Source organism: Diospyros lotus, chromosome 15, assembly GCF_014633365.1.
Source record: "Diospyros lotus cultivar Yz01 chromosome 15, ASM1463336v1, whole genome shotgun sequence".
NCBI classification, from domain to species: Eukaryota; Viridiplantae; Streptophyta; class Magnoliopsida; order Ericales; family Ebenaceae; genus Diospyros; species Diospyros lotus.
In genome coordinates, this window is record NC_068352.1 from 10,254,484 (window position 1) to 10,281,020 (window position 26,537).

Consider the following 26,537-nt stretch of genomic DNA (forward strand, 5'->3'; position numbering starts at 1 on the left):
CCCTAGTTGCAACGTAATAGTGTGATCTTGCCTCTAGTGTGGGAGAAGCCCACACAGCTCCTCAAAGATAGACTTGAATTATGTTAGCAGCTCTTGCAGACTGCCAGGAACTTCCACCCTCGCCTCTTTTACTTTAGCCGTCAGGCTTCCCCATTCCAGTAGCACTCCTTCTCTATTTTCCTGGAATGCCTTCATCATCGACTTCAAAGTTACTAATGTTTTGGTGAGGTTGGGATCCCAATGCAATGTGATAGTCGTGCCCCCCATTCCACTTGTGTCTCCCAAGTGTGGCTAACCATTTCATCCCGAGAATAACATCCGAGCTTCCCAATTCTAATGGCATGATGTAACTATCTCCACATTTTGCAACAACAGGGTCCCCCTTACATACTCCAGCCCCTTGTATCGCCATGCCTGAACCTCATCACTCTATAGCCTTGAGTTTGTGTCCATAATAGTCCCAATTTTTGCACCAGATCAGCGGCTATGAAGTTATGGGAAGTCCCACTGTCAATTAAGACCACCACTTCTTGTCCTTTTATTTTCCCCTTAACCTTCATTGTCTATGGAGGTGTTAATCCCACTACTGAATTCAATGATAACTCCACCATTTCTCCCATTTTTACTGTGTCTTCCAAATCCCCAGAATTCTCCCTTGCCTTGGCTCCTCTTCCATTCCTTCTTATTTTTCCCTTTCTTCTTCATAAATGGTCATCACCTGCTCCTTATTCTTGCATTTATGCCCAATCGTGTATTTCTCATCACAGTGAAAACACAATCCTTTCGCACGTTTGGCTTGCAACTCGCTTTCACTAAGCCGCTTAAAAGGTGGGTTGCTCAACTTTCTGGCAGTCGGAGGCTGGTATGAGGGGGTTGGGTTGAGCGTCTCTCGATTTGGGGGGAGGATGCGAAGGTTGAGGAATTGCAATTCGCTGATAATTTGGGATTGGGGTTTAAGGGGCCTAACCTTTACTTGGGTTGGATCCCAAAGTACTTCCATGGATCACCTAATTTCATTCCTCAATTTGTTGGGCCAAGTCCATTAGTAGGTCTTAACATCCTCATCTCTGCCCTTATGTCTGGTTTCAACCCATTGATGAAATGCCCTTCCAGCATAGCCTCTAGCAAGTTTTCGATCGGTGATGCTAGAGTCGCGAAGAAGAGACAGTAATCCTTGATGGATCCCCACTGGCGGAGAACTAGAAATCTCTTCTCCACAGTACTTTCTTGCGTGGACTGAAATCGACTCCTCATCAGCCCCTTGAGTTCCTCCCAACTCCTCACCCTTCGTCTCTTTTGTTCCCACTGAAACTATGAAAGAGCAGCACCTTCAAAACAAAGGGCCGCAGAATCCAATTTCTCAGCGTCCGTCAACTGATTCACAACAAAATAGCGTTTGGCCCTGAAAACCCATCCATCAGGATCTTCTCTATTGAAGAGTGGCATCTCTAATCACCTATTTCGTATTTTCAGCCTCCAGAATCCATTGGATCCATTGCCTACGTCCCTACGCTTCCCTCCAAGATCCTGCATGTCCTCCAAGGTGAGGGAGGAATCCATAGGTTTGTTCTCCCCACTCTGTTTCCCCTTCCTCCTTTTTTCTTGCTCCCATTTCTCCATCAACAAATTGAATTGGTCCAACATCACTGCCATGTTCTTCTGTATATTTTGCACCCTCTGAAACTCAATTTTCAATGAATTCAATCCGACCTACAATCCCTCCATTCTCCCCTCCATCTGTAGTTGGTAGCTCTCTAATCTCCCCTCCAACTCTCCCACTCTCTCAGAGGCAGTCACTCCCATGGATTAGTGCTCTGATACCAAAAATGATAGAATTCTCACAAAGGATAGAATCTAACAATTAAACGATAGGAATCTCCGATTACAAAGTTATGAACGAACAAAAAGAAAACAAATATTAACCTATTTGAGAGGGCCTTCTTTCCCACAACTCCTTCTGAATTCTCTAGCTACCTCTCTCTCCCCTTTTCCCTAGACTTTTATATGTATTCCCAAATCTGTTGCAGCCACATGAGTTGTTATTCTCTCTCAACCGAATGTGACTCTTCTACCCTTGTGTCTTTTTCCTTGACTACCCTGGCGTCTCCCTTCATTTTACGTCGTTGGTAAGTGTGACAAATAGGGGCCCTATTAGAGGGATGACCAAAATGATGATGTTTGAACCAAATCTGATGCAAAGTAGAACTATGGGACAATAACAAAGTATAACCACAAACCTTGTCAAACTTGCCAATTTTATCGGTGATTTAAGAAAGTAGAGTCCATTACTTTCTCTCACACTCTCAATCTTCTTCCCCAGACTTCAGTCCTGAAGAACACAACCATCAGGATGAAAAGTTAGGACACGATTTATATCATGAAGAAAATGATAAACTGAGACAAGATTGGTGGTGGGATTTGGAACATGTATTACGTTTTGGAGTATAAGTGAAGGGCTAAGATGAATATCACGAAACCCGACCATAGTAATAGAAGAACCATCAATATTTAGAATTTTCCGGGAACTAGAGCAAAGTCTACAAGTGGAGAATGAAGTTGAAGTGAAAGTCATGTGATTAGTCGCCCCATAATCAATTATCCTTGAAGTAGGATTTGAAGCACTATAATCATGAGAAGCAAGTGACATACCTGATTGTGCAAAGGAACAAACACCTAGATTAAGAGAAGATGAACCGAGAGTGTCGAGAAGAGCTTTCAGCTGTTCAATATCCTGTCTATCTAGCCCTGCAGAATTAGACGACTCATAGATCCAATCTCTTCCTTGGGCTAGTGTACTTCTTTTGATTTTGACACATTTGCTTGTCCACCAAATCCCCTATCAGTCCCATGTGGCCTGCCATAGAGCTTGTAACATTCATCTTTAACATGTCCCTTCTTCTCGCAGTAATTACATATCAAATTGGATTTGTTCTGTTGTCTCTGATTAGGCTTCTTACTTGTTGGAGGAGAATCATTAAGTTCAGTTGTGGGAGTATCTTTAGTACCATGTATGGCCAGTGCAGAACCCTCTAGTCCTTGATTTGTAAGCATCACATTGCGTTGGCTTTTCTCAGCCCTAACAATAGCAATAGTCTCATTTAACGATGGTAACTTCTACTTTCCAAATATCTGCGCCCAAATTTGATCAAATTTCGGCCTGAGACCAGCCAAAAAATCATAGATACGGTCTTTTTCAAAATACTGACGCAATATTGTAGCATCCTCTTTGTCCTTCATAGGAAGAGAACGATAGTGGTCCATTTCCTGCCAGAGATTTTTCAGTGAATTGGTATACTCCGTAACAGACAGATTACCTTGTTTAGCAGCCATTAATTTAACCTTAATTTCATAGATCTGAGTAGAATCATTTTTCTTGGAATAAGTTTGTTGGACGATATCCCAAATTTCTTGTGCAGTAGATAGGAACATACACGTGTCATTAATCTCTGGCTCCATGGCATTCCAAAGCCACGACATAACCATTGAGTCACCCTCCTGATATCACATGAAGTTTTTGAGGACTGATCCATGGATTTTGTGCTAGGGCTACCAAGAATTCAGGGTAACTGTGCCATATTAGTTGTGGTGGACAGGCTCACCAAGTTTGCACACTTTGGACCCTTACCTACACACTACACAACTATTAAAGTGGCCCAAGTTTTCATAGACCTAGTGGTCAGACTTTGTGGATTCCCAAAGAGCATTGTAAGTGATAGGGATCTGTTATAAGTGAAGCATCAATCGATGCCGTTTTATGCAAAGGACTTGGAGGGCCACGATCAGCAACCTTGGGCTGCCTATGGCGCTTGATGGAAGGCCACGTGGCAACCATCCGTGCATTCCAGATGGCGCCTGATTATTCTCTTCTGTGCTGAGAAATATCGTGCTGCTTGATTCAATCCCAGCACTCCATCTCGCCTTTTCTAGAGCCCTATCTCAGTCATCCAAATCTGTTATTAATTATGTCATCGGGATTTTGAGCGACAAGGAATACATTCGCCAGTGATGAAGAAGGGGTAAGGTCAAGGTTTAGAGACAAAAGGGGGAGAAAAGGTGAGTGGTTCGGGATTCTTCTCTTGAAGTAGTCTTGTGGCTTCCCTCGTTTATGATCTGTAAGCTCTGTACATGATTCTGTATGTATTTTTCTGGTTTGATAGTTTATGCCCTAATCTGTATTAGTGATTCTTGGGCGATTTTGGTTATCAAATCAGTGTTGTACAGAGTGTTTTTGTGTGAGCTTTCTCTGAGGGTGTAATTTTTATTTCTCGTATAGTGCAGTGAGCTCTTCTCACTAGAGCTCAATGTGGATGTAGCCCTTTTGGGTGAACCACGATAAATCTCTCGTGTTATTTTTCTTTCCATCATTTTTGTTTGTGTTTGCTGGTTGTGTTTTGCTTTTTCAGATCGTCTCTGTTTGGTCTAAAGGCTTTCAGTGATTCCAAAGTGTGCGTGTGTATTCTTGTTCTCTGTTTGTGCAACAGGATCCCTTGCTCTTGAGTCAATTTTGTCGAGCATTATTGTGACAGAATGGAACCTCACTCCACTATAGTATGTCCTACCACCCTCAAACAAATGGTCAGGCAGAGGTTACCAATAAAGTGCTGGAAGCAAATGCCCAAGAAACTTCCTTTGACTGGGTTCAACTACTTCCCGGGACTGAATTATGGTACAACAACGCCTATCATTCCTCTATTCAAATGTCACCCTATCAAGCTTTATACGACAGAGAACCATCTGGATTGGTAGACTGTCAAAAATGTCACCCTGATTGAAGCAGCTGAGCATGAACTACTCAGAAGGACTAACCTACTGAAATCCCTTAGGACCAACTTGTTGAAGGCCAACAAGCTAGCATAAGAGGGAAGTTGAATTTAAAAAAGGGGAGTGGGTTTGTGTGAAACTCCAACCCTATAGGCAACACTCTCTAGCCCACGGAGGGTAATATAAACTCAGCCCCAAGTATTTTGGACCCTACCAAGTGGAATTCAAGATAGGTGCAGTTGCTTACAGGCTAGCCCTACCCACTAACTCTAAAATACTCCACAAGTGTTCCATGTCTCCCTACTCAAACCCTACCATGGAAGGCCTAATTTGGAGCAAATCAGCCCATTACCTGAAGAAAACTATGAAAACAGGACCCTGTTTTTACCTTTGACTGTACTCAACACTAGGGTGGTGTGGTACAAGGGGCAGGAAAGGAGACAAATATTGGTTCAATGGCAGGGGCTCCCTTCAGAGGAAGCAAGCTGGGAGGATTACCACCAGTTCAAAAGACTACACCCAAATTTCAAACTTGAGGACAAGTTTGATTTAGAGGGGAGTGATGCTGATAGGAACCAAGCTCAGGAAACACAACTAATACTGAGAAGGAGCCGAAGAATGAAGAAGAGGCCAGCCAAACTGTTAGAATGAAGTGTTGATTCTAGGGAAGACTATCTAAAAGTAGATACATTCTAAAGCTCTAAATCTGTCCTAATTTGCATTTCAGTTACATTTGTAACTAAAAGTGCAGTTTCTAGAATAAGAGAGAATGACTGGCACATGGCCAGTCTTGGCGCCAAAACTATTGTATAAGAACTGATTGCAAGACTTTTAGCAAAATCAATGAAAATTCAGAATTACCTCTTCTCTGTGTTCATCCCTTCTTCACTCTATTTGTCTAAGTCCTTGGGCTGATCACTGCCTTCTCAGTGAGCCTATCATATCAAAACCATCTTAATTCTTTGCATCTTAAATGCCATTCCAACTGCATTACATATGGTTTCATTTCTTATTTTGTCTTTTCTTCTATGGACCACACATTCAACAGGATCATACACCAAGTGATGTTTAACCTATCTACAGGTATGAAATTCTACAAACTAAACAATATAGTGCAATTGGATATGAGAGGATTAGTTTCTTACCTAGATGAATGTCAAGAACCAGCTGATAGGGATCAAGGAAGATAGACGCATTTTATGAGAAGGAAAGGAGAAACAACAATTTGAAAACAAATTAGGATTACATTTATTTAATTTTCATATTTAAATATTTCTTATAGCATAATTATAGTTAAATTCTAGTAGTTGATTTTTGGTAGGATTATGTTTCTTCTACACAACTAGATGAAGAATCAAGAGAAAACTTGTTGATTATGTTCAGAATATAGTTACCAGGTTCACTTCCTCAGCTATGGAATTGTGATCTAAATCGTGTGTTCTGGTTGTGGTTGTTTTTTGCCACCGGATCACAAGGAATGTGATCTGAATCCCCAAGAGGACCCAAGGAGTGCATGAATTTAGTAAAAATGCTTTAAAACTTGGGAAGTAAATTAAATTCAAAATATTTTCAATGAAAAATAGAGAACAGAAGTGTTGGTCCTCGAAGGAATATTAAGAAAGAGATCTAATTAGAAGTTTCCAAATCTAGAATAGGATATTTCCTAATTCAGACTTAGGAAACTTTTCTAAGAATGTTAATATGTATATTTTCCTTTTTTGTTTTCTTTCCATCCTAGTAATTAGGTTAGTTTCCTTATGTTGTATCTCTTCTCCTCTACAAGAGGATGTAATCGTGTACATATGAGAAGTAAGGAAGAATTATTTGGATTTCCTACTTGATATCAGAGCCATCGATACCTTCTTGTTCTTCCTAAAACCTTAGTGTGCCTTCATTGCTTTCACTCTATTCAACTGATTATTCCGGTGAACATGTTTGAAATATCTGAAGCTACATCCTCCATGATAACTGGGGAATCAACTCTAATTGATTAGCTAACTGGAGTCGGAGAGCTGTCTGGAATGCACCATTCCTACTGCTTAGACGGTAGGAATTACTTGCAATGGCCCCAACTTATGAGGACTTTCCTCAAAGCCTAAGGGAAGATGGGCCACTTGATTGCACCCCCTCCAAAGGTCTCGGATCCCATCTTCACAACATGGGATATTGAAGACTCTTTGATCATGTCTTGGCTATGGAGTGCCATGTATCTGGAGGTTAGTAAGAATTACATGTTTTTAACTTCAACAAGGGATATTTGGGATATTTGAAGACTCTTTGATCATGTCTTGGCTATGGAGTGCCATGTAGCTGGAGGTTAGTAAGAATTACATGTTTTTAAGGGATATTTGGTAGACAGTGAGGAAAACCTATTTTAAGGTCCAAGATGCCTCGGCAATTTTTTAGATTAAAACTAAAATTAGTGGCACTAGATAAGGGACCTTGACTATAACGAAGTACTACAATAAGATGAAAGGATTATGGCTAGAACTCAACTACTATCAAGACATCAAAATGGTGTGAAGTGAGGATGCTGCCACCCTCAATTGGATTCTTGAGCAAGATAGGATTGTAGAGTTTCTAGCAGGCCTAAATCCAGAGTATGATCAGGTGAGAGTTCAGGTTCTTGGTAGGGAGAAACTACTTTCTCTTAATGAAGTGTTTGCCATCATTAGAAGTGAAGAAAATCGAAGGGGGGCTATGCTTAATGAACCCAGTACAGAAAGTTCGACTATGGTGTCCAGTAGCAGAGAAGGGACAAGATTTAAAATAGGAAAATTAGAGGTTTCAATGAAGAACTCAGGCAATGAAGGACTGTGGTGTACCTACTACAAGAAACCTAGGCACACTAGGGATACATGCTTCAAACTCCATGGGAAAGAAGTTGTTTTGAGCAAGATGGGATGGTTCAAGAACCTAACTCCTAAGAACCGGGCCTATATCTCATGCAAGGAGCAAGAGGAAGTTGAATCCATTGAAAAAACAGATTTTATTGGATTTGATCTTACTCAATTGAATGCAGAAGAGATTAGTAAACTCAAGAGCTCCCTAAGGACAATCGAGGATGGAGCCTTCTCTCTTACTTAGCAAGGTAAATGCCTACATGCTGGTTCTTTTCTTGCCTCTAAAACTGATAGGAATAACATGTGGATCCTAAATTCGGAAGCCATTGACCATATGACCCCTGACTTGAATATTTTTGAGACATATAAGCCACTAGAAACCTCTAAATAGATAACCATTGCTAATGGAACCTCAGTTCCCATCATTGGACATGATAAGGTTGACCTTAGCCCTATCTAACTGGTACTTCATGTACCTAACTTGGCTACCAACCTTATCTTTGTTCACCAACTTACTAAGGAGTTAAATTGCTATGCCATTTTCTATCCTCATATGTGTGAATTTCAGGACATGAGCACGGGGAAGATGATTGGTGTGGCTGAGGAATATAATGGATTGTACTTCTTACAGAGGGAAAGTGATCCTAAAGGGAGGCAGCAAAATGTTGCTTTTGTATCCCAGTCAAACTTTGACCTTGCCAATTGTTGGCTCCATCATTATAGGCTAGGTCTTCCTCCTTTTGTTCTGTTAAAAAATATATTTCCTGCCTTGTTTAGGACTCTAGATCCTAGTATGTTTTAGTGTGATGTGTGTGTAATTTCTAAACACCACCATGTGTCCTATCCAATCAGTAATAAAATGTTATCTAAACCATTTTCCTTAGTTCATTATGATGTTTGGGGACCATCCAAGATCCCCAACTGTTTTGGGGCAAGGTGGTTCATTTCCTTTATAGATGATTGTATTCGTATGTGTTGGATCTTTCTATTAAAAGATAAAGCTTCCATTGGAACTGTCTTACTCTACTTTTGCTAAATGATTTTCACTCAATTTGGCACTCCCATATAGAAGTTCCGCACTGATAATGCAAGGGATTATTTCAACAATCACTTGCATCAGTTTTTTCAGCAAGAGGGGGATTATTCACGAGTTTTCTTGCATATATATTCCACAACAAAATGGAGTAGCTGAAAGGAAGATGAGATATTTCCTTAATGTTGCTAGAGCACTTCTCCACCATCACCACGTTCCTAAAAAATTTTGGGGGAAGGCTATTCTAACAGCAGCTTATGTGATTAATCGGGTTCCATCTAAGGTTTTAAATAACCAAAGTCCTTTCTACTGTCTGTCCTCATTTTCCCTAGACCTAAGTTTGCATACTCTTTTTCCACTTCGAGTGTTTGGTTGTGTGCGCTTTGTTCACATTCCTAGAACTCACCGAGGCAAACTCGATCCTGGAGCTCTTAGGTGTGTCTTCATTGGTTACTCTCCTACTCAAAAGGGCTACAAATGTTACAACCCTTCCTCTCAGAAATTCTATGTCAACCTTTGTTGAATCTCAGTCCTTTTTTGGTTCTCCTTAGATTGGTTCCCAGGGAGAGATTGGAGACTATGGTGACCAAAGCTCTGAGGATGTCTTTCCTAACTTAGGATCAACACCAACTAGCTCCAATGAAATAGTTGACACTAATCAGTCTCCTCAGCCTACCTCCACTCCTATTTCTCCTACTTCCTCTATTATTTCTCCTCAGCCTACTATCTCTCCTTTGGTTGCAAACTGCAATGAGCAAGCAGCCCAACGGCTACCATCCTCGGTAAGGTTTAAGGGCTCCCTTATGTGTTCAAAAGAAGGCAGCCCATTGTGGATTCTTTGCCTGCATCAGCATCAAACCTCAACCTAGGTATGGAATTCTCTCAACCATTGGTTTCAACCCTACCTAGCCCTGTTTCTAATGACTTGGACCTACCAATTGCTATAAGAAAAGGGGTCAGAAGCTATACTCAACACCCTTTGTCTAATTACCTTTCCTACCATCATCTCTCCCATAACCATAAAAGCTTCCTAACCTCATTGGATACTATTGTTATTCCTAAGTCAGTGGATAAGGCTCTAAAAGACCAGAACTGGAAGCAACCTATGCTAGAAGAGATGAAAGCTTTAAATAAAAATCAGACATGGGAGTTGGTGCCTAGACCTCAAGGTCACCCCAGTAGGTTGTAGGTGGATCTTTAATTTGAAATACAAGGCTGATGGAACTTTGGAGAGATATAAAGATAGGCTGGTGGCCAAGGGCTATACTTAGTCCTATAGTATAGATTATCTTGAGACTTTTTCCCTCATGGCAAAGATGACCATCGTGGGGATCCTTATTTCATTAGTAGCCCATTTTGGGTGGAACCTGCAACAACTAGACATGAAGAATGCGTTCTTACATGGAGACTTGGAGGAGGAAGTGTTCATGGAGTTACCTCCCAAATTTTAGGAAGGAGATGCAGGGAAAGTGTGCAGGCTTAAGAAAGCTTTGTATGGGCTCAATCAGTCCCCACGAGCATGGTTTGACAGATTTTCTAAGGCCATGAAGTCTATGGGATACTACCAAAGCAGAGAGGATCATACCCTCTTCTTCAAACATTCAGGAGAAAAGGTTACAACCTTGTTAGTGTGTGTAGATGATATAGTGGTCATTGGAAATGATGAAGAACAATAACATATTCTCAAGGGGAATTTGGCTAAGGAATTTGAGATTAATGACCTTGGGGCCCTCAAGTACTTTATGGGAATAGAAGTTGCCTACTCTAAGGCTGGAATTTTCCTATCCCAACATAAGTATGTGTTAGATATGTTGGTTGAAACATGGATAACAGGAGGAAAAGGAGCCAGCATACCCGTGGAACCTAACATGAAATTGCAGGAAAATCCTGATGGGCAGGTAGTGGATAAAGGAAGGTTCCAAAGACTAGTTGGCCGGCTAATATACCTCTTTCATACTAGACCTGACATAGCTTTTGCTGTTAGCCTAGTAATCCAGTTCATGCACTACCCAACTGAGGAGCATATGCGGGCACTAAGGAGGATCTTGAGCTATCTAAAGGCCACACTTGGTAAAGGCATCTTGTTTAAAACGAGGGTTGAATTAAATGTCCAAGGGTTCATGGATGCAAACTATGGAGGTTCACTAATTGATAGGAGATATACCACTGGATATGGTGTGTTTTTAGGGGGAAATCTTGTGTCTTGGAGGAGTAAAAAGCAAAGCATTATGGCAAGATCTAGTGCAGAGGCAAAATTTAGGGCTATGGCCCTTGGTTTATGTGAGTTGCTGTGACTACGGATTGTCCTAGAGGATTTGAAGATCAAGATTCAAGGTTTTATTGAGCTATTTTATGATAATCAATCAGTTATTAGTATTTCTCATAATCCTATTCAGCATGATAAGACCCTTGTTAGCTATTCAACGAATGAAAAAAATTCGGGACGGTAAAAGTACGAGTATTATTCGGCTTGACATATTTTAAATACAATCAAATATTCGAGATATAATTAATTCGTGTTTAATACGTTTTAACTAAATAAATTCGACAATAAAAATTTGGCATATTATATATATATGTACACAAATATATATATATATATACACACAAAAATTCGACATATTATATACATATATGTGTGGTTGTGCCCGGTAGAAAGAGTCATAGAGGCACAACTACACAACATGGGCATTGGCGCATGGCCGCATGGGATTGATGAATAATAATATTCATTAATATTTGATAAGAACAAAACGAGATGTGGGATTGGGAATGGTAGTGGACATGTTTGTGTAGTGTCGGATTATAAAATAATGGGGCCATCATCAGCCATCAGCCATCACTATGGAAATAATGAAAAGACCTCCCTAATCAGAGACTGCAAGACTGCACATGGCCGTATGGCATTGGGAGCAGGCAACAAATTTTTTAGCTGAATTTTTAAAAAATTCGGCAGATACATGTTTTATACTTTTTAGGTTTAAAATACACGAATTAATCCGAATATTTCAAAAGTATGCGAGTATAATACTTTTGGTAAAAATAGGGAATAATTCGCTTATAATACGCTAATAATTCGGCGAATTGCTAACAAGGGATAGGACAAAACATATATAAATAGATCGGCATTTCATAAAGGAGAAGTTGGATGCATGTCTAATTCATATTCCCTATGCGTCATCTAAAAATCAAGTAGCTGATGTACTAACTAAAGGGCTTGCTGCAAAAAGATTTGAAGGACTAATAGGCAAATTGGGAATGATGGACATTCATTCACTAGGTTGACGAAGAGTGTTGGTTCTCGAAGGAATATTAAGAAAGAGATCTGATTAGAAGTTTCCAAATCTGGAATAGGATATTTCCTAATTCAGACTTAGGAAACTTTCCTAAGAATGTTCATATGTATATTTTCCTTTTTTGTTTTCTTTCCTTCCTGGTAATTAGGTTAGTTTCCTTATGTTGTATCTCTTCTCCTCTATAAGAGGATGTAACTGTGTACACGACTAGTAAGGAAGAATTATTCTGATTTCCTACAAGAAGGCTTGCCTTCCTTCCTTATTGCATATTTTGTTGCATTTTGAATTATATTCGAACCTGACTTCGTTTGCATAGGATTCTTCAATTTGTAAGTTGTACCAGAACATTAGAAAAAAAAAAGTCAAAACATAACAAAACATAACAAAACAAACTAGCTTCTATAATAATGACAAAGTGTCAGTCCAGCTAATTTTGACCCAAGTAGAACTATAAAGTCTACCACAACCAAAGTAATGAACCAATTAAGCCTAGACCTTCTATACCACAAAATTAGCATATGTACCCCATACCTGTTCCTGTACCATGACTGGAATGTTCAAAGTTCCTGCTAACTTTGGTACAGAATTTCTTTCTTCTCAGTATATCTTCTTCCCTGTCTCTCTCAGTTTCTCTTCTCCCAGCCTGTTTCTTTTTCTTCTTCCCTTCTCTCTCCATATTCTTCTTCTTCTATTGGTTTTCTTCTTGTGCTTTGCATCTGCATCAGTCCTGCATTGCTTCCCATTATTTAGATGGTGCACTGATGCAGTTATTATTTCTGATTCCCATATTGTGCTGGTGATAAGCAAATATTATTCTTTTCATTAGCTGTTTGCTTTGCTTTCCTTTTATTGGGGAAACCACATGCTCTGTCATTTTTTTTTTTGTCATGTAGTGTGCTTCTAAAACTCACTAGTTTATGTACTAGGTTTGATGTTTATTGATGTTAATTGATCATTTTACTGACTTATTCATTTGGCATTTAGATGGGAATACCACGTGCTTTTGTTTGTGCTGGAAGCAAGATATTCGATGTATCAGAATGGGCTATCTGCCAGGTCAGTTTAACATGGACCTTCCTGGAAAATGTGTGTTTACTTGAATTCCTGTTTGGATGCAAACAAATTTTGATTGTTGGTATATAAATCATATTCCTATCTTTGTGCACGCGTGCATGCGTGAGAGAGAGAGAGAGAGAGAGGGAGGGAGGGAGTAACCAGTTGATAATAACAAGATGAAATAAATAGAACCAGAAGCAATAAATAGAAAGTTTAAAATGCAACTCACAATGTAAAATAACTTTCAAGCATTTATTTAGCAGGAGAACTAATACATGGGAGAAGGAGAAGGAAAAAGACGGATCTTTTTGGCTCTGCCTTCTACATACATTTTGAGTTATTTATAGATGCAAAAAGTTGAAGGAGTGCATCATGGATGACACTATAAGTTTACAGCTAGCATACTAGTTGGTACAATGATAAGAGTTACATTATTAAAGTTTGTCAAGTTGGTGAACAGCTGAGCAGATAATCCGAGGTGATCGTCTTTTCTTCAACTTTTTCTTTTCAGAATTATCAATAGTGGTACCAATTGTCCAAAGTTGAAATTGCTTTTCAGAAGCATCTTTAGGCTTTTGGTTTGTTTTGTAGACAACTTCTCTTGCCGTGCAGGCTTTTGATCTGGATGGAACACAGTCTTCTTTCCTTTTTTTAAGTCTTCTGATAGTATTATTCCTTGAGCTTGAATGGCATTTTATTGGAATCTCATTTGAGTCTAGTCTCCTCCATAAATGTTTAATGTAATTTGCAGTCTTCTTCAGATGATGAATAAGATGATTTATCACCTGTGGTTCTTGTAAAGAAAAAGTTAGAATTCTTTTTTTTTTTTTTTTTTTTTATAGTTGTGAGAACGGACCACTGCAAGGATCTTGTTTGTCCTCAGCTGGATCATAGGGTGCTGAAGAACCCTTATTTGATCTTGAGTCTTCTGCAGACAAGGTTTCTTGCAAAGTTTGGAGAATGGCTAGTTGTTCTTCCTCAAACTTCACTCCTTTGAGTTGGGCACTACCTTGGGATAACACAACAGCTAATTGGGCGTTGTCCAGACATAATTGCTCAGTTTCGGCTACTACTTGCTTTCCCCTTTCTTTGAGTTGATGATTCTCTTGAATCCACTTTGCGACACCATTTTTGTCTAGTCTCATATTGTTGGAGGAAGATAAGGAACCACAAAGGCTCGGGATTACAATTTAGTGTAATTGGGAAACTCAACCTAAAAGATAAGGAAGAATAAGAATAATTCAGTCACAAGTTATCCAAATTCTTGTTGATCTAAATCTATAAAGTAGATAGCTAAAGTGTTGTAATCTACTCCTATAAAATAGGAGAATAGTTACGAGAAAAGTTAGGAGGTTTTTTAGCAAATTTTTTAGGACTTTTGTGTATAAATATTTGTTAGATCAATGAAAGTTTATATAGTGGTTTGATTCCTTAATTCTTCTACCTAGTTTCTTAATGGTATCAAAGCCACATTTTTGTGGCACCCGATAGTTAGTGTTCTATTTCAAATAGGACTCTTAAGCTCACACAATGGTTGAGAATCCAACAAGAAGCGAGACTTCAACCACCAATCCTCTTCCAATGAAAAATGATCAAGTTCCAATTACTCCAACAGCTCTTGATAGCCATTCACTCCAAATTACTCTACACAAGCTGAATGGAACCAACTTCTGAGAGTGGTCCTAATCAGTTATTCTGGTAGTTTGAGGGAAGAGTAAAGTAGGCTATCTAACTGGAGATATTGCAAAGCCAAGCCCCGAGTCTACAACTTATGGAGTATGAGAGGCCGAGAATGCTATTGTTATGGCCTGGCTAGTAAACTCCATGGAACTCAAGATTGGAAGAACCTATTTATTCTATAAGATAGTTAGTGAGATTTGGAAGGTTGTTCAAGAGATTTACTTAGACTTGAAAAACATAGCCCAAAGTTTTCAAATCCAGTCTATTATCCGAACCACAAAGCAAGGTAATAACTATGTCACTGAGTATTATAACATCTTAATTGAATTATGAAAGGAGATGGATCTTTTCTATGAGATTACATGAGAGTGTCCTACAAATGGAAGAAAGTATGACAAGATGGTGGAGAAAGAAAGAGTTTTGACTTCTTGCTTTGTCTAAACTCAAATTTAGATGAAGAGGTAGATTACTCGGGACTAAGCCCATCCCATCTATGAGAGAGGTGTTTGGTGAAGTGAGAAGAGAAGAGAGTTGGAAGAAAGTGATGCTGCCTACTTCTAGTCATTTAAACAATGAGGTATATATTCAGAATTCTGCCCTGAATATATCTCGTGGAAAGTTTCCTATCCCACCTAAAGGAGAGATGCAAAAAGATAAGCAGTGGTGTGACCACTGCAACAAGCCCTATCATACGAGGAAAACTTGTTAGAAGATACATGGAAAGCCAGCAAATTGGAAGCCAAGGAATCAACGAAAAGGAGGTCAGTCCACATACATGGTAGAAGCTGAAAAAGAGAATTCAACTATAGTTTCTTTAACAACAGATCAATTGGAGACCCTACAACAGTTACTAAGCCAAACTAAGGTGCATAAGGTGGCTGAAAGTGTAGACAACAATCCAGTGGTATCCTTGGCAAAACAAGGTAATACAAGTCACTCTCTACTTTCTTAAAGGTTTTCTACAAACTTTTGGATCATAGACTTTGGAGCATCAGACCACATGATAGGTTCTCTTAAAATTTTATCCAATTTTACCTTGTGATCAAGGCATTGTTATTTTTATAGCTGATGGTACAACCTCCTTAGCCCAAGGGAGGGGAACCACTTACATAGCAGGCTTAACCTTAATATCAGTACTTTATATACCTGATTTAAGATGCAACCTGCTACCAGTAAGTAAAATAACTAAAGAAAGGAACTCATCAGTGATATTTTTTACTCTCATTGTGTTTTTCAGGATCTATCATCAGGGAAGATGATTGGCAAAGTTGAGGAGAAGGGAGGACTTTATCAAATTTCAAAACTTGATCATCCTATAGAATTTAGGTCATCTATTCCATCCTCTTTAGCTACTATTTCAGAATCTAAATTAATGTTATGGCATTAACGATTAGGACATCATAGCCTTGAGTATCTTAGAGTTTTGTATCCTTCCCTTTCTAGCAATTAAATTCAGAATTTCTACTGTGAACATTGTATCCTTGCAAAGAAAACCAAGAGTTCTCATCCTAATCATACCTATAAACCTTCAAAACCATTCCATTTGGTCCATAGCGACATTTGGGGACTAGCTAGGACTCCCAACCTAACAAATACACGATGGTTCATCGCATTTATTGATGACCAGACAAGAGTGTGTTGGGTGTTCCTAATGAAAGACAAATCTGAAATCTATCTTGTTTTCAAAAGGTTTCATCAAATGGTCTAAAATGTTTTTCAATCACCTATTCATATACTGAGATCTGATAATGGCCGAGAGTACTTCTCTAATAAATTTAATCAATACCTAAATGAGCATGGTATTATTCACTAAAGCTCATGTCCCTACAATCCCCAACAAAATGGGGTAGCTAAAAGAAAGAATTGGATCTTCTTGAGACAGCAAGAGCCCTTATGTTTACTCAATTAGTTCCAAATGTCTATTGGGGAGAAGCTATCCTTCCAACAACTTGTCTCATCAATAGGCTCCCTTAAAAAATTGAGTATAAAACTCCCTTGATTGTGTTTCTTGAATCCTTTCCTCACCATACCAAGGTTCTAAATTCTATTTCTCCTAAGGTTTTTGGATGTACTATTTTTGTACACAAAAACCCAGCTTACTCAATCTAAATTGGACCCAAAAGCACTCGAGTGCATATTTGTTGGATACTCTCCTACTCAGCAAGGATGTCAATGCTATAACCCCACTAACTGAAAATTCATTATCCCTTGTGATGTCTTTTTCATCGAGCATCAACCATTTTTTCAAGACACCCATCTGCAGGGAGTACCTCGAAAACAGAAGATGTTTGGAGTACAATCATGACTTTACCTGATTATTCCTCTCCGACTACACTCGTTGATCCATTACAAACCCTTGTCCTTAATCCTGAAACACCTCAAATCATTCTTGAATCCAGCTCAGATTCCATTCCTCTAGGGAACCATCAAGGAGGAGAGAAAGATAACACCAAAATTTAAGAAGATGATCAGGTCCAAAACAAACCACCACTAATGGTTTATTCAAGAATGCCTCGTGATCCTATCCTCATCCAACTAAATCATCTAATCTAGAGATGGGTCCAAAAAATGTGGCTACAAGGTATACTGAGGTACATAACAGATTCGAAGATGATCTAGGTATTCCAATTTCTCAGGAAAGGGATAAGATATTGTATTAAACATCCTATCTCAAATTATCTCGAATACTCAAGATTATCTCCACAATAAAGATCATTTACTATCAGTCTTGATAGTGTGGCTATTCCTAGAGATATTTATCAGGCACTACAAGATGAAAAATGGAAGGCAGCAGTCATGGAAGAAATGAAAGCCTTGGAAAAAAATGATACATGGGAAATTATGGAGCTACTAGAGGGAAAGAAAGCAGTAGGCAACAAGTGGGTATTCACTATGAAGTACAAATCTGATGGGAGTATTGACAGGTACAAGGCAAGATTTGTAGCTCAAGGATTCACTCAAACTCACGACTTGGACTATGAGGAAACATTTGCTCTAGTGGTTAAACTAAATTCAATCTGGGTTTTATTATCCTTGGCAGTAAACCTAGACTGGAGACTACATCAATTGGATATAAAAAATGCCTTCTTGAATGGAGAGCTGGAAGAGGAAATCTATATGAGAATACCACCAGGTTTTGAGAAAAATGACACGAGAAGGAAAGTATGCAAGCTAAAGAAATCATTATACGGTCTAAACAATCTCCTAAAACTTGGTTTAAGAGGTTTAGTGACACCTTACACGAGCTTGGATACAAGAAAGGGTAGGTAGATCACACTCTTTTCGCCAAGATTTGAAAAGGATGGAAGGAGAACAATTTTGATAGTTTATGTAGATGATATCATCATCACGGGAGACAACAACCAAGAGATTGAGAAGTTAAAGCATCAACTGAGACAAGCATTCGAGGTAAAGAATTGGGGGAATTAAGATACTTCCTTGGATTGGAAGTGGCAAGAAGCAAGGAAATACATCCTAGATTTGCTAAGGGAAATAGGCAAACTAGGGTGTAAACTAGCAAATACTCCCCTAGAGCCAAATTGGAAGAATAAAGAAAAGAAATAAGAATATCAGGTTAACAAAGGGAGATATCAACGCTTAGTGGGAAAGCTTATCTATTTATCTCACACAAGGCCAAATATTGCCTATGCTATGAGCATCATCAGCCAATTCATGCATCTACCAACTAAAAGACATCTTGAAACAGCTTACCATATTCTAAGATATCTCAAAGGAACAAGTAGAAAAGGTGGTTGTTCAAGAAAAGTCAGGATAGAGGAATTATTGGCTATGTAGATTTTGATTGGGCAAGGTGTATTAAGGATAGTAGATCCACATCATGGTATTGTACCAAACTATGGAAAAGCTTAGTAACTTGGAGGAGCAAGAAGCAACAAGTTGTTGCTTGTTATAGTGCGGAAGCCGAGTATCGAGCCATTGCTCAAGGAATTTGTGAGATCATATGGATAGAAAGACTGATGAAAGATCTTTCTATGCCTATATCATCTCCTAAACTACTCTATAGTAATAGCAAATCAGCTATCGACATTGTAAACAACTCAGTGCAGCATGACTGGATAAAGCATGTTAGAATAGACATGCATTTTCTCAAGCAAGAGATGGAAGGAGGGGACATAAAACTTACTTATGTTCCTACTGGAGTTCAAGAAGCAGATTTCCTAACTAAAGACGTGCAAAAACAAGGTTTAGAATCACTTAGAGGCAACCTGAGAATGATGGACATTTATTTCTCAACTTGAGGGGGGGGAGTGTTGGAGGAAGATAAGGAACCACAAAGGCTCGAGATTACAATTTAGTGTAATCGGGGAAACTCATCCTAAAAGATAAGGAAGAATAAAGATAATTCAATCACAAGTTATCCAAATTCTTGTTGATCTAAATCTATAAAGTATATAGCTAAAGTGTTGTAATCTACTCCTATAAAATAGGAGAATAGTTAGGAGAAAAGTTAGGAGGTTTTTTAGCAGATTTTTTAGGACTTTTGTGTATAAATATTTGACAGATCAATGGAAGTTTATACGGTGGTTTGATTCCTTCATTCTTCTACCTAGTTTCTTCACATATCATCCCACCATTTAATTTAAATGGTGCGGCAGAGTTGGTTTACTTAAGTGCTATAATTAGAAGTTTGAACTGTGTATGACATTTTCATAATTCGAGAAAGTAGGAAGTGTTGAAAAATGTCCAGAGTTCAGGGCATTCCTCCCATGGTGAAGGAAGAACTATTTCCTTCCCTACGAGTTTATCAAAAAAAAGTTCATACCCTTGCCTTACAGGGTAGGAAGGATTTTTTTGCTGGGGCTGAAATAGAAATAGTTTGGAACAGTGGCTTTGAAGTTTTAGTCAAAATAAAAGAACCAAGATATAGTTTTATTCATATTCTTCTTGTAAAATCAGCAAGTTCAAGCATTTTTGTACTGGTAGTAGTTATAAGATTGTGGTAAATATGATTCTGAAAAAGTTTGGAGTCTATATGGGCTATCCCCCACTCTTGAAGTGTAATAATCTTCAAAAGTTCAACTTTGTGTAAAGAAATTTGGGTGGGGTCTTGGGAATCCTGTGTAAATTCCAATTCAGTAAACCCAGAGCCATAAAGGATGAATTCATAGAGTTGTTGGGGGTGATCCATAGGATCATGGGTGTAAGTTGTAATGTTAATGTTGAAAGAGGCTGAATAATAAGAGGACTTACTCGAGATATAGAATAATAAATATGGAATGTATAGATATTTTTTTGTATCAAGTAGTTTTCAATTGTACAGGTTTCCTTTGTAGCTGGTTTCCTTAGGAGGTTGATTGCTAGTTTCTTTATGAAGGTGTCTAGATTCACTTTAAATAGGATTGTAAACTTATTCTGAAAATACACAAGAATCGTGAGAATTCCTTCATGGTATTAGAGCCATTGTTCTAGGGCAACTTTCTCTAGCCTTCAGTGCCTTTCTCCGGCCTCCATTGCTTCCACCTCAGACTTACAGATCTGCCTTCATTGCAGTCTTCCTTAATCTTTTTCCCGTCTCTATCACAGTATGTTAACCGTTTCTCAGGATTCAACCTCTGTTACTATGGGTGAACTGTTGGCCACACCAACAATGGTCAACACAACCGAAACTAGAAGTGATTTCCAGAGTATAAATCCTTTCCAGAGTAATGTAACTAACTATCTGCAATAGAGTCAAGTAGTTTGCACGTTTCTCAAGGGACGAGGGAAGATATGACATCTTATTGATCCTGGCCAAAAGAAAAAGATCCAGGTTTCAGGGCATGGGATGAAGAAGATTCAATGATCATGTCTTGGTTATAGAACTCCATGAAACCAGAAGAGGAGGAAATAAAGGAAATACTAGTTTGCAACTTAAGCCCTCCATATCTCTTACAAATGTTTTTCATATCCTGAACCTTTCAACTAATCTTATTTCTATTCAAAAAATTACTAAAGAACTCCATTGCAAAATAAGATTCTTTGACTCCCATTTTGTGTTTCAAGATTAAATCTTGGGGAAGATGGAAGATGATTGGATTTGCTAGAGAATGTGATGGGTTGTACTACCTTGAAGATCTTGGAGGTGGTCAAATAAAAGGAAACCATCTTGCCCTCTCTCAAGCCTTTTTAACCATATCCAATAAACAATTGATCTGGGCACATCATCTTTGACTCGTTCATCCACCTTTTTCTCTCTTAAAACATATGTTTCCTTTGTTGTTTAAAGATATGATTGTGTTAGATTTTCAGTGTGAGGTGTGTCAATTTGTAAAACATTGTTGTACTTCATTTTCTCTAAATTCAATGAAATGCAGTCAGCCTTTTACTTTGATAAATTTTGATATCGGGGGCCAATAAAAATTCTCGATACTCATGGGGCAAGATGTCCTTTTTCAGTTAAATGCTCCAAAATTTCTATGGGGGTAAGCTGTTCTAACAGCTACTTATCTCATTAACCGTCTTCTTTCTAGAGTCCTAGACAATCATAGTCCTATAACTATGTTGTCCACACATTTTTCAGATATTGTGTCTACTAGAAATTTGTATCCAAAAGTGTTTGGCTGTGTGTTGCTTTCTTGCATATCCATAAAACTCAATGATCTAAATTTAAGCCTTGAGCAAAGAAGTGCCTCTTTGTTGGTTATTCTTCTACTCAAATGGGTTACAAATGCTATGATCCTTCCAGTCAGTGCACCTTTGTTTCTCTTGATGTTACTTTCAATGAGTTTCAACCTTTCTATGGATCTCCTCACACCCATCTTCAGGGGGAGCAATCCAGAGGAGAAGATGTGTGCTTAGGTTCCGTCTCCTTTCTAGAGCTACTTGACAAACCACCATCATCATCAGTCTTGCCCCAACAAACCATTGAACAGAATACAGATATCACTGCCATTGAACCTGCCATTACCATTGCACAGGTTGCAGATATCACTGCTATTGAACCTGCCAATGATACTGCTAATGTTCTCAAACCAGCCAATGACACTACCACAGCTCTTGGACCAACTCAAACCCAGAACCCTTTAAAGCCACTGAAACAATACTCAAGAAGAGTACAATCGTCACACCCTCTCCAGTGAGTTCAAGAATCAACTCTGAGCTTAGGTAATGTAAACACTTTCAGCTTGCATAGTTTTGAAACTAATAGTATTACTTCTCGAGATGCTCATGCAAATTGTGATTTTGACCTTCCCATTGGCTTGAGAAAAGGTACACGAAAGTGTACTTAACATCCCATAGTAAATTTCATCTCCTTACATAGATTATTCTCTCAGCATAAAAGTTTTCTCCCCAACTTGAACTCAATCGAAATATCCAAAACAATATATGATGCTTTAAAGGACAAGAACTGGACATATGCAATGAACGAGGAGATGAGAGCTTTGGAGAAGAATGAAACATGGGAAACATGAAACACAGTTAGGTTTCCTTTGTGCTAGTTTCCTTAGAAGTTTGATTGCTAGTTTTTTATGAAGGTGTCAAGATTCACCTTAAATAGGACTGTAAACCTATTCTGAAAATACACAAAGAATCACGAGAATTCCTTCAGTTAATAATGTGGCTGAACAAAACATTTGGTTGTTCCTGAAGTCTGGTAAAAAAAGGTATCGGTTCGAGTATACAAATTGGTTAGGACATTTGTTGGATGTAGGAGGATTTGTGTTTCCCCTGAGTTAATTTTGAAGAAATTCCTGGTTTGATAAAAGTTATACGTTTTGGGGGCTAGCAGTTTTGAAGGATTTCTTCAATGGAGTTTTGGTTGTTCTGGTAGGTCGACTAAGACTGTAAAAGGGTTTTGGGGTAGTCTGGAAGGAGTTGTAACAGGCCTTGCTGCAGTCGGAGCTATAGTTTTTCCATAAAAATTGTTTTTACTTTCTGAGAACTATTCATTTATACCCTGCCAAAATTCTCTAGTCAAAAAGTCAGGATCTAATTTGGAGTCACCTTTAATAATTTCTATATAAAAAAGATTGAAAGTAAAGCTTGCCACCTTGCAAGGATTTGTTTAGATGCCAATTTTTTAACATCTCGCTGTAAAATTCTTTGGCAGTTTTACAATCTATTTTTAATAAAACTTCTGGTTTAGCAAGTCATCTTGGAATTTCATAATGCATAATATTATTGATAAAATTTCTTTTTTGATAGTGCTGTAGTTTTTCTGGGTTTGTTTCTACAAGCCAGAGTGAAACCTAACTGTGTGTGGATGATCATTTATGATCTGGAAAAGGATCCCCTCCAAATCCTAAATCTGACGCATCAGTTTGAACTTTATTTTGGTGCATGGGGATGACTAATGCTAAGGCATGGCAAGTTCCAAGTTCCATTTGAGTTTTTAGTTTCTTTAAATACTTACTCTTTAGACTTAAATTTTCCTTTTCATCAATCATTTTTATTAGTGAGCTCTAGTGATCATTTTTTAACATATTTAATTTGTTTATGCAACTGCAAATTTCTTTGTTATCACACGTACATATATTCTTCTTCTGATGAGGTTGAAGGAGTTTTTTCTTTCTCTGATTCAGAATCGGGCTCTTCTTGACAGATAGTTTAAGTATTCTTTTTCCTCTATATCAAATTCTAGATTTCTTATTTTTTGATAAATACATACTAAATTGTTTTGCCCAGCGACAGCCAGGTTTGCCACATTTGCAACAGACTTGGTCTCCTACTTTAGCTTTTCCTTTGTTTATAGTCTTAGTAGGTTTTGGTCTTTCGTAAATCTTTTGTTTCTGAGGCTTTCTGTAATACCTTTCCTTTGGAGTTTGTGCTATATAATATTTTGAAACTCTTATTTGTTTTTGTTTTTTCCTCTTGGAATCTGAAGGTGAAAGTTAATTGGGCCAACCAAACAGTTCACACCAGTTTCCAAATTCGTTTCTACCCATCTGTCTTGCCCTTCAGGCTTTTGTTTGTAAATTTATTTGAATATAGACTTGTAAGCCTGCGTTTGTTATTATAGAGATTAGGTCTCCATGAGTAAACCTATCATAATTTATGGTTTGATTGTCACAGATTGTTAAGAGTTGTGTCTGGACATGTTCCTTAAAACCCTGGGGAGTAAAGAAATAAATTTTTCTTTCGAATTGACTGCTCTACTGTCTGGTCTTTGGAATAGTCTTTTGAGAAATTTCATCTCCGTACCGATAAAAGTCTCCCGTATTTTTACATCTTACTTGGTGTACAAGAGCAGATTGTCTCTCTTGTCTCCACTTGTTCCAGCAAAGTGGAGCAGAATATTGACAGAGAGTATATAATCATCTGGTTCTTTTCTTGTTATTTGAATAAACTGGGGTTGGTTGGGCTTGGGTTCAGGGTTTGGAATGGTTTTTGCTTTTTCTTCGAAACTCTTAACAATTGATTCTTTTTGTTCATTGGCGAGGAGTGCACCCCACCAACCATCTAATTGTCCAACAAAACCAAAGGCTGAGTGTTTGCAGGCATCTTCTTCAGTCATTCTGTCAGCTGATTTATATCCATACCCTACTAATATACACTTGTCTAACCAATTTTATAAGTTGGTATTCTGCGAGACCATCCAAGTTCCATTCATAGATTGAGTGGGCTTAGAAAGGTCTATGATCTACAGTTTCTTCCAACTGTAAATTCGGAGCAAATCTCCTAGGATAATGAACTTTATTTTGTTAATTGAATTGTACTTTGTTTAAATTTAGTTGTTTATTGTATTTGGTTATTAGTTCTTCTTTTTCTGTTGACTATTCAGTTTCGCTTGTAGAATTTTCATATCATGAGAAGAAGATTTGGGACATGAAAATCAAATATTTTTTGGAGATTTTGTTTCTCTGAGAGAGCCTTTCTGGACCTCTTTGAATTCCTAATTATATATATTTTTTCCTCTCATATTCCTTTCCTTTATATTCATGCTCCTCACACTTTCAACACCACCGCCACCACCTAGCCTCAAGTCCACAAGATCCATTATATGGATTCTAACTCACCATTATTTCTATCTATCATCATATTTTTTATAATGCCATTATATCTCTCATGTTATGCATATGAATTTTTCACGTTGTTTTCTTTTGCCTATTATACCATTCTTCCTTGATTGCTAAAGTTTGTATCTTGACCAAGAAAATATTTTAGCCTTCGCACCGCCCTCTTTTCTCTCTTAGAGGCAAAAAATATTGATTATTCTCCTAATCATCACATCCACTACCTCATTAAATTTCTCTAACAAAGTTCCAACTTTCAATTATCCAATCTCTAGACTTTAGTCCTGGACTAACATTTTACTTGCATTTGTTCAAGAAGATGTGGGAATCCTTGCGAATTTCTCTCTATACAAGGGTGCTGACGTACCAACGCTAGCTTATTTTTCACTGCACTCAGGCAGTGTTAATATTTCATTAAGAAAACCATGACCAAACTAATTATGGTTTTGCATAGAATCTACGTTAGGAGATCCAGTGGTTTTTACTGTTATTATCAGCTTCAGCTACCTAAATCAAGGCTTGGGATTTGATGTGATAAGCAGTTAATGACTTGATTGACACTAAAAGTTTTAAGATGATTATTTAATCCACAGGAGGAGTTTTCCAAAGCCTTCATAATTGGGGGTGGGGGTGGGGGTGAGGGTGGCTAGTTGTCTTCATCATTTATAAATTCTTCCTTGAGTAAGTTGCTTCTTGGTAAATCTGTTGTCTTCCCTTCGACTGTATTACCTGAGATGACACAGTGTGATGAATTGGAATTCTTCTGCTGATATCCACTAATTTGTTTCTGGAAGACAGAAAAGAAAAAAACTAAACTCGCTGGACTCCACATATATCAATGTATTAAAAAGTCCAAACAAAATCAATGACGCATAAATTATGAAGCTATCAGGAACCCATCAATCTGTTCCATTCATGTGATGCTGGAATAATTAATTGTTAATTCTTTTTCAGTTCCATCTCTAAACAGTTAGTTTACGAGCTCAAAATTGTTACTTGCAACAGGGAATGGCTTGTAGGCCGAATACTCATCGGCCTAGTTTCCACGTAAACGTGGTTGGGCTGGAGAAAACAACTCAAAGATCGAACTCATGCGGAGATCCCTTGGATCTGGATGCTGAAATGACGGATGAAGAGGAAGAGTTTGAACTGTGGCTGCAGCAAGCTCTCGCCTCGGGCCTCTTTTGCGGAACATCCAAACGCAGAAGAAGCTGGAGTCCGTTCAAGTTGCATCGAAAGAAAGGGAAGAAACAATGGCGACGATCATCTCAATGAGTGCAGCAGGGAAGATTCTATGGGCGCGGATCGATCTCATTCCCCCAGATTCTTCCTCAAGAAGTTGAGTAGAAATCATTTTGAAGTTGCCATCTGGTGGCTGGTCCGTTCTTTCTTCATGCCTGTAATTGTAAATGGCATCAGAATTTATTTTGTTGTCGCATATCTTCTATTGCATTGCAGACGAATAATGTGGATGTCTGCTCCTTAATAGGGTTTAGGCCTTTAGGGTTCACACACATGAGCAAGTGTGTATATTATGAACTCCCCTCCCTGCCTTCTAGTTTGCGCTTGTGCTTGGTAGTAAATAGAAATTGAGGGAAGAGAGCAGTTGTTTGGGACGTAGTGTTTGGGTATGGACAAAGGCTCATTTTCTGGGAGAAGAATGATTACCATTGCTGGCCGTTTATTGATTGATTGGTTGTTTGTTTGTTCGTTTGATTGTTTAAATTTAATTTGTTATTTTGTTTTATTATATATATCTATATATATGTTATATTATGTTAAATGATAAAATGCATACGTATAATAATTTTAAATATATTTAAATTAATGATATTATTAAAATTATTTAAAATTTAATAATTTATGTTAAATAATATATTTATAAAATTATAAATAAATATATTAATATATTTAT

General features: G+C 38.1%; 1 protein-coding gene across 6 annotated transcripts in view; it reads left to right on the plus strand.

Annotated features, from left to right (window-relative positions):
• LOC127792530 (uncharacterized) overlaps positions 1–26,307 on the plus strand; it is a 79,855-nt gene extending 53,548 nt beyond the window's left edge. For 5 of the 6 annotated variants that reach the window (XM_052323050.1, XM_052323051.1, XM_052323052.1 and 2 more), the window contains 2 exons: positions 12,918–12,989; positions 25,628–26,307. In XM_052323050.1, coding sequence (XP_052179010.1) covers positions 12,918–12,989; positions 25,628–25,897 — 342 coding nt within the window. In that variant the 3' untranslated portion in view covers positions 25,898–26,307. Of the gene's footprint in view, positions 1–12,917; positions 12,990–13,252; positions 13,468–25,627 lie in introns of all 6 variants that reach the window. The other variant, XR_008021149.1, reaches the window with a different exon arrangement.
• Positions 26,308–26,537: the final 230 nt, after the last annotated feature.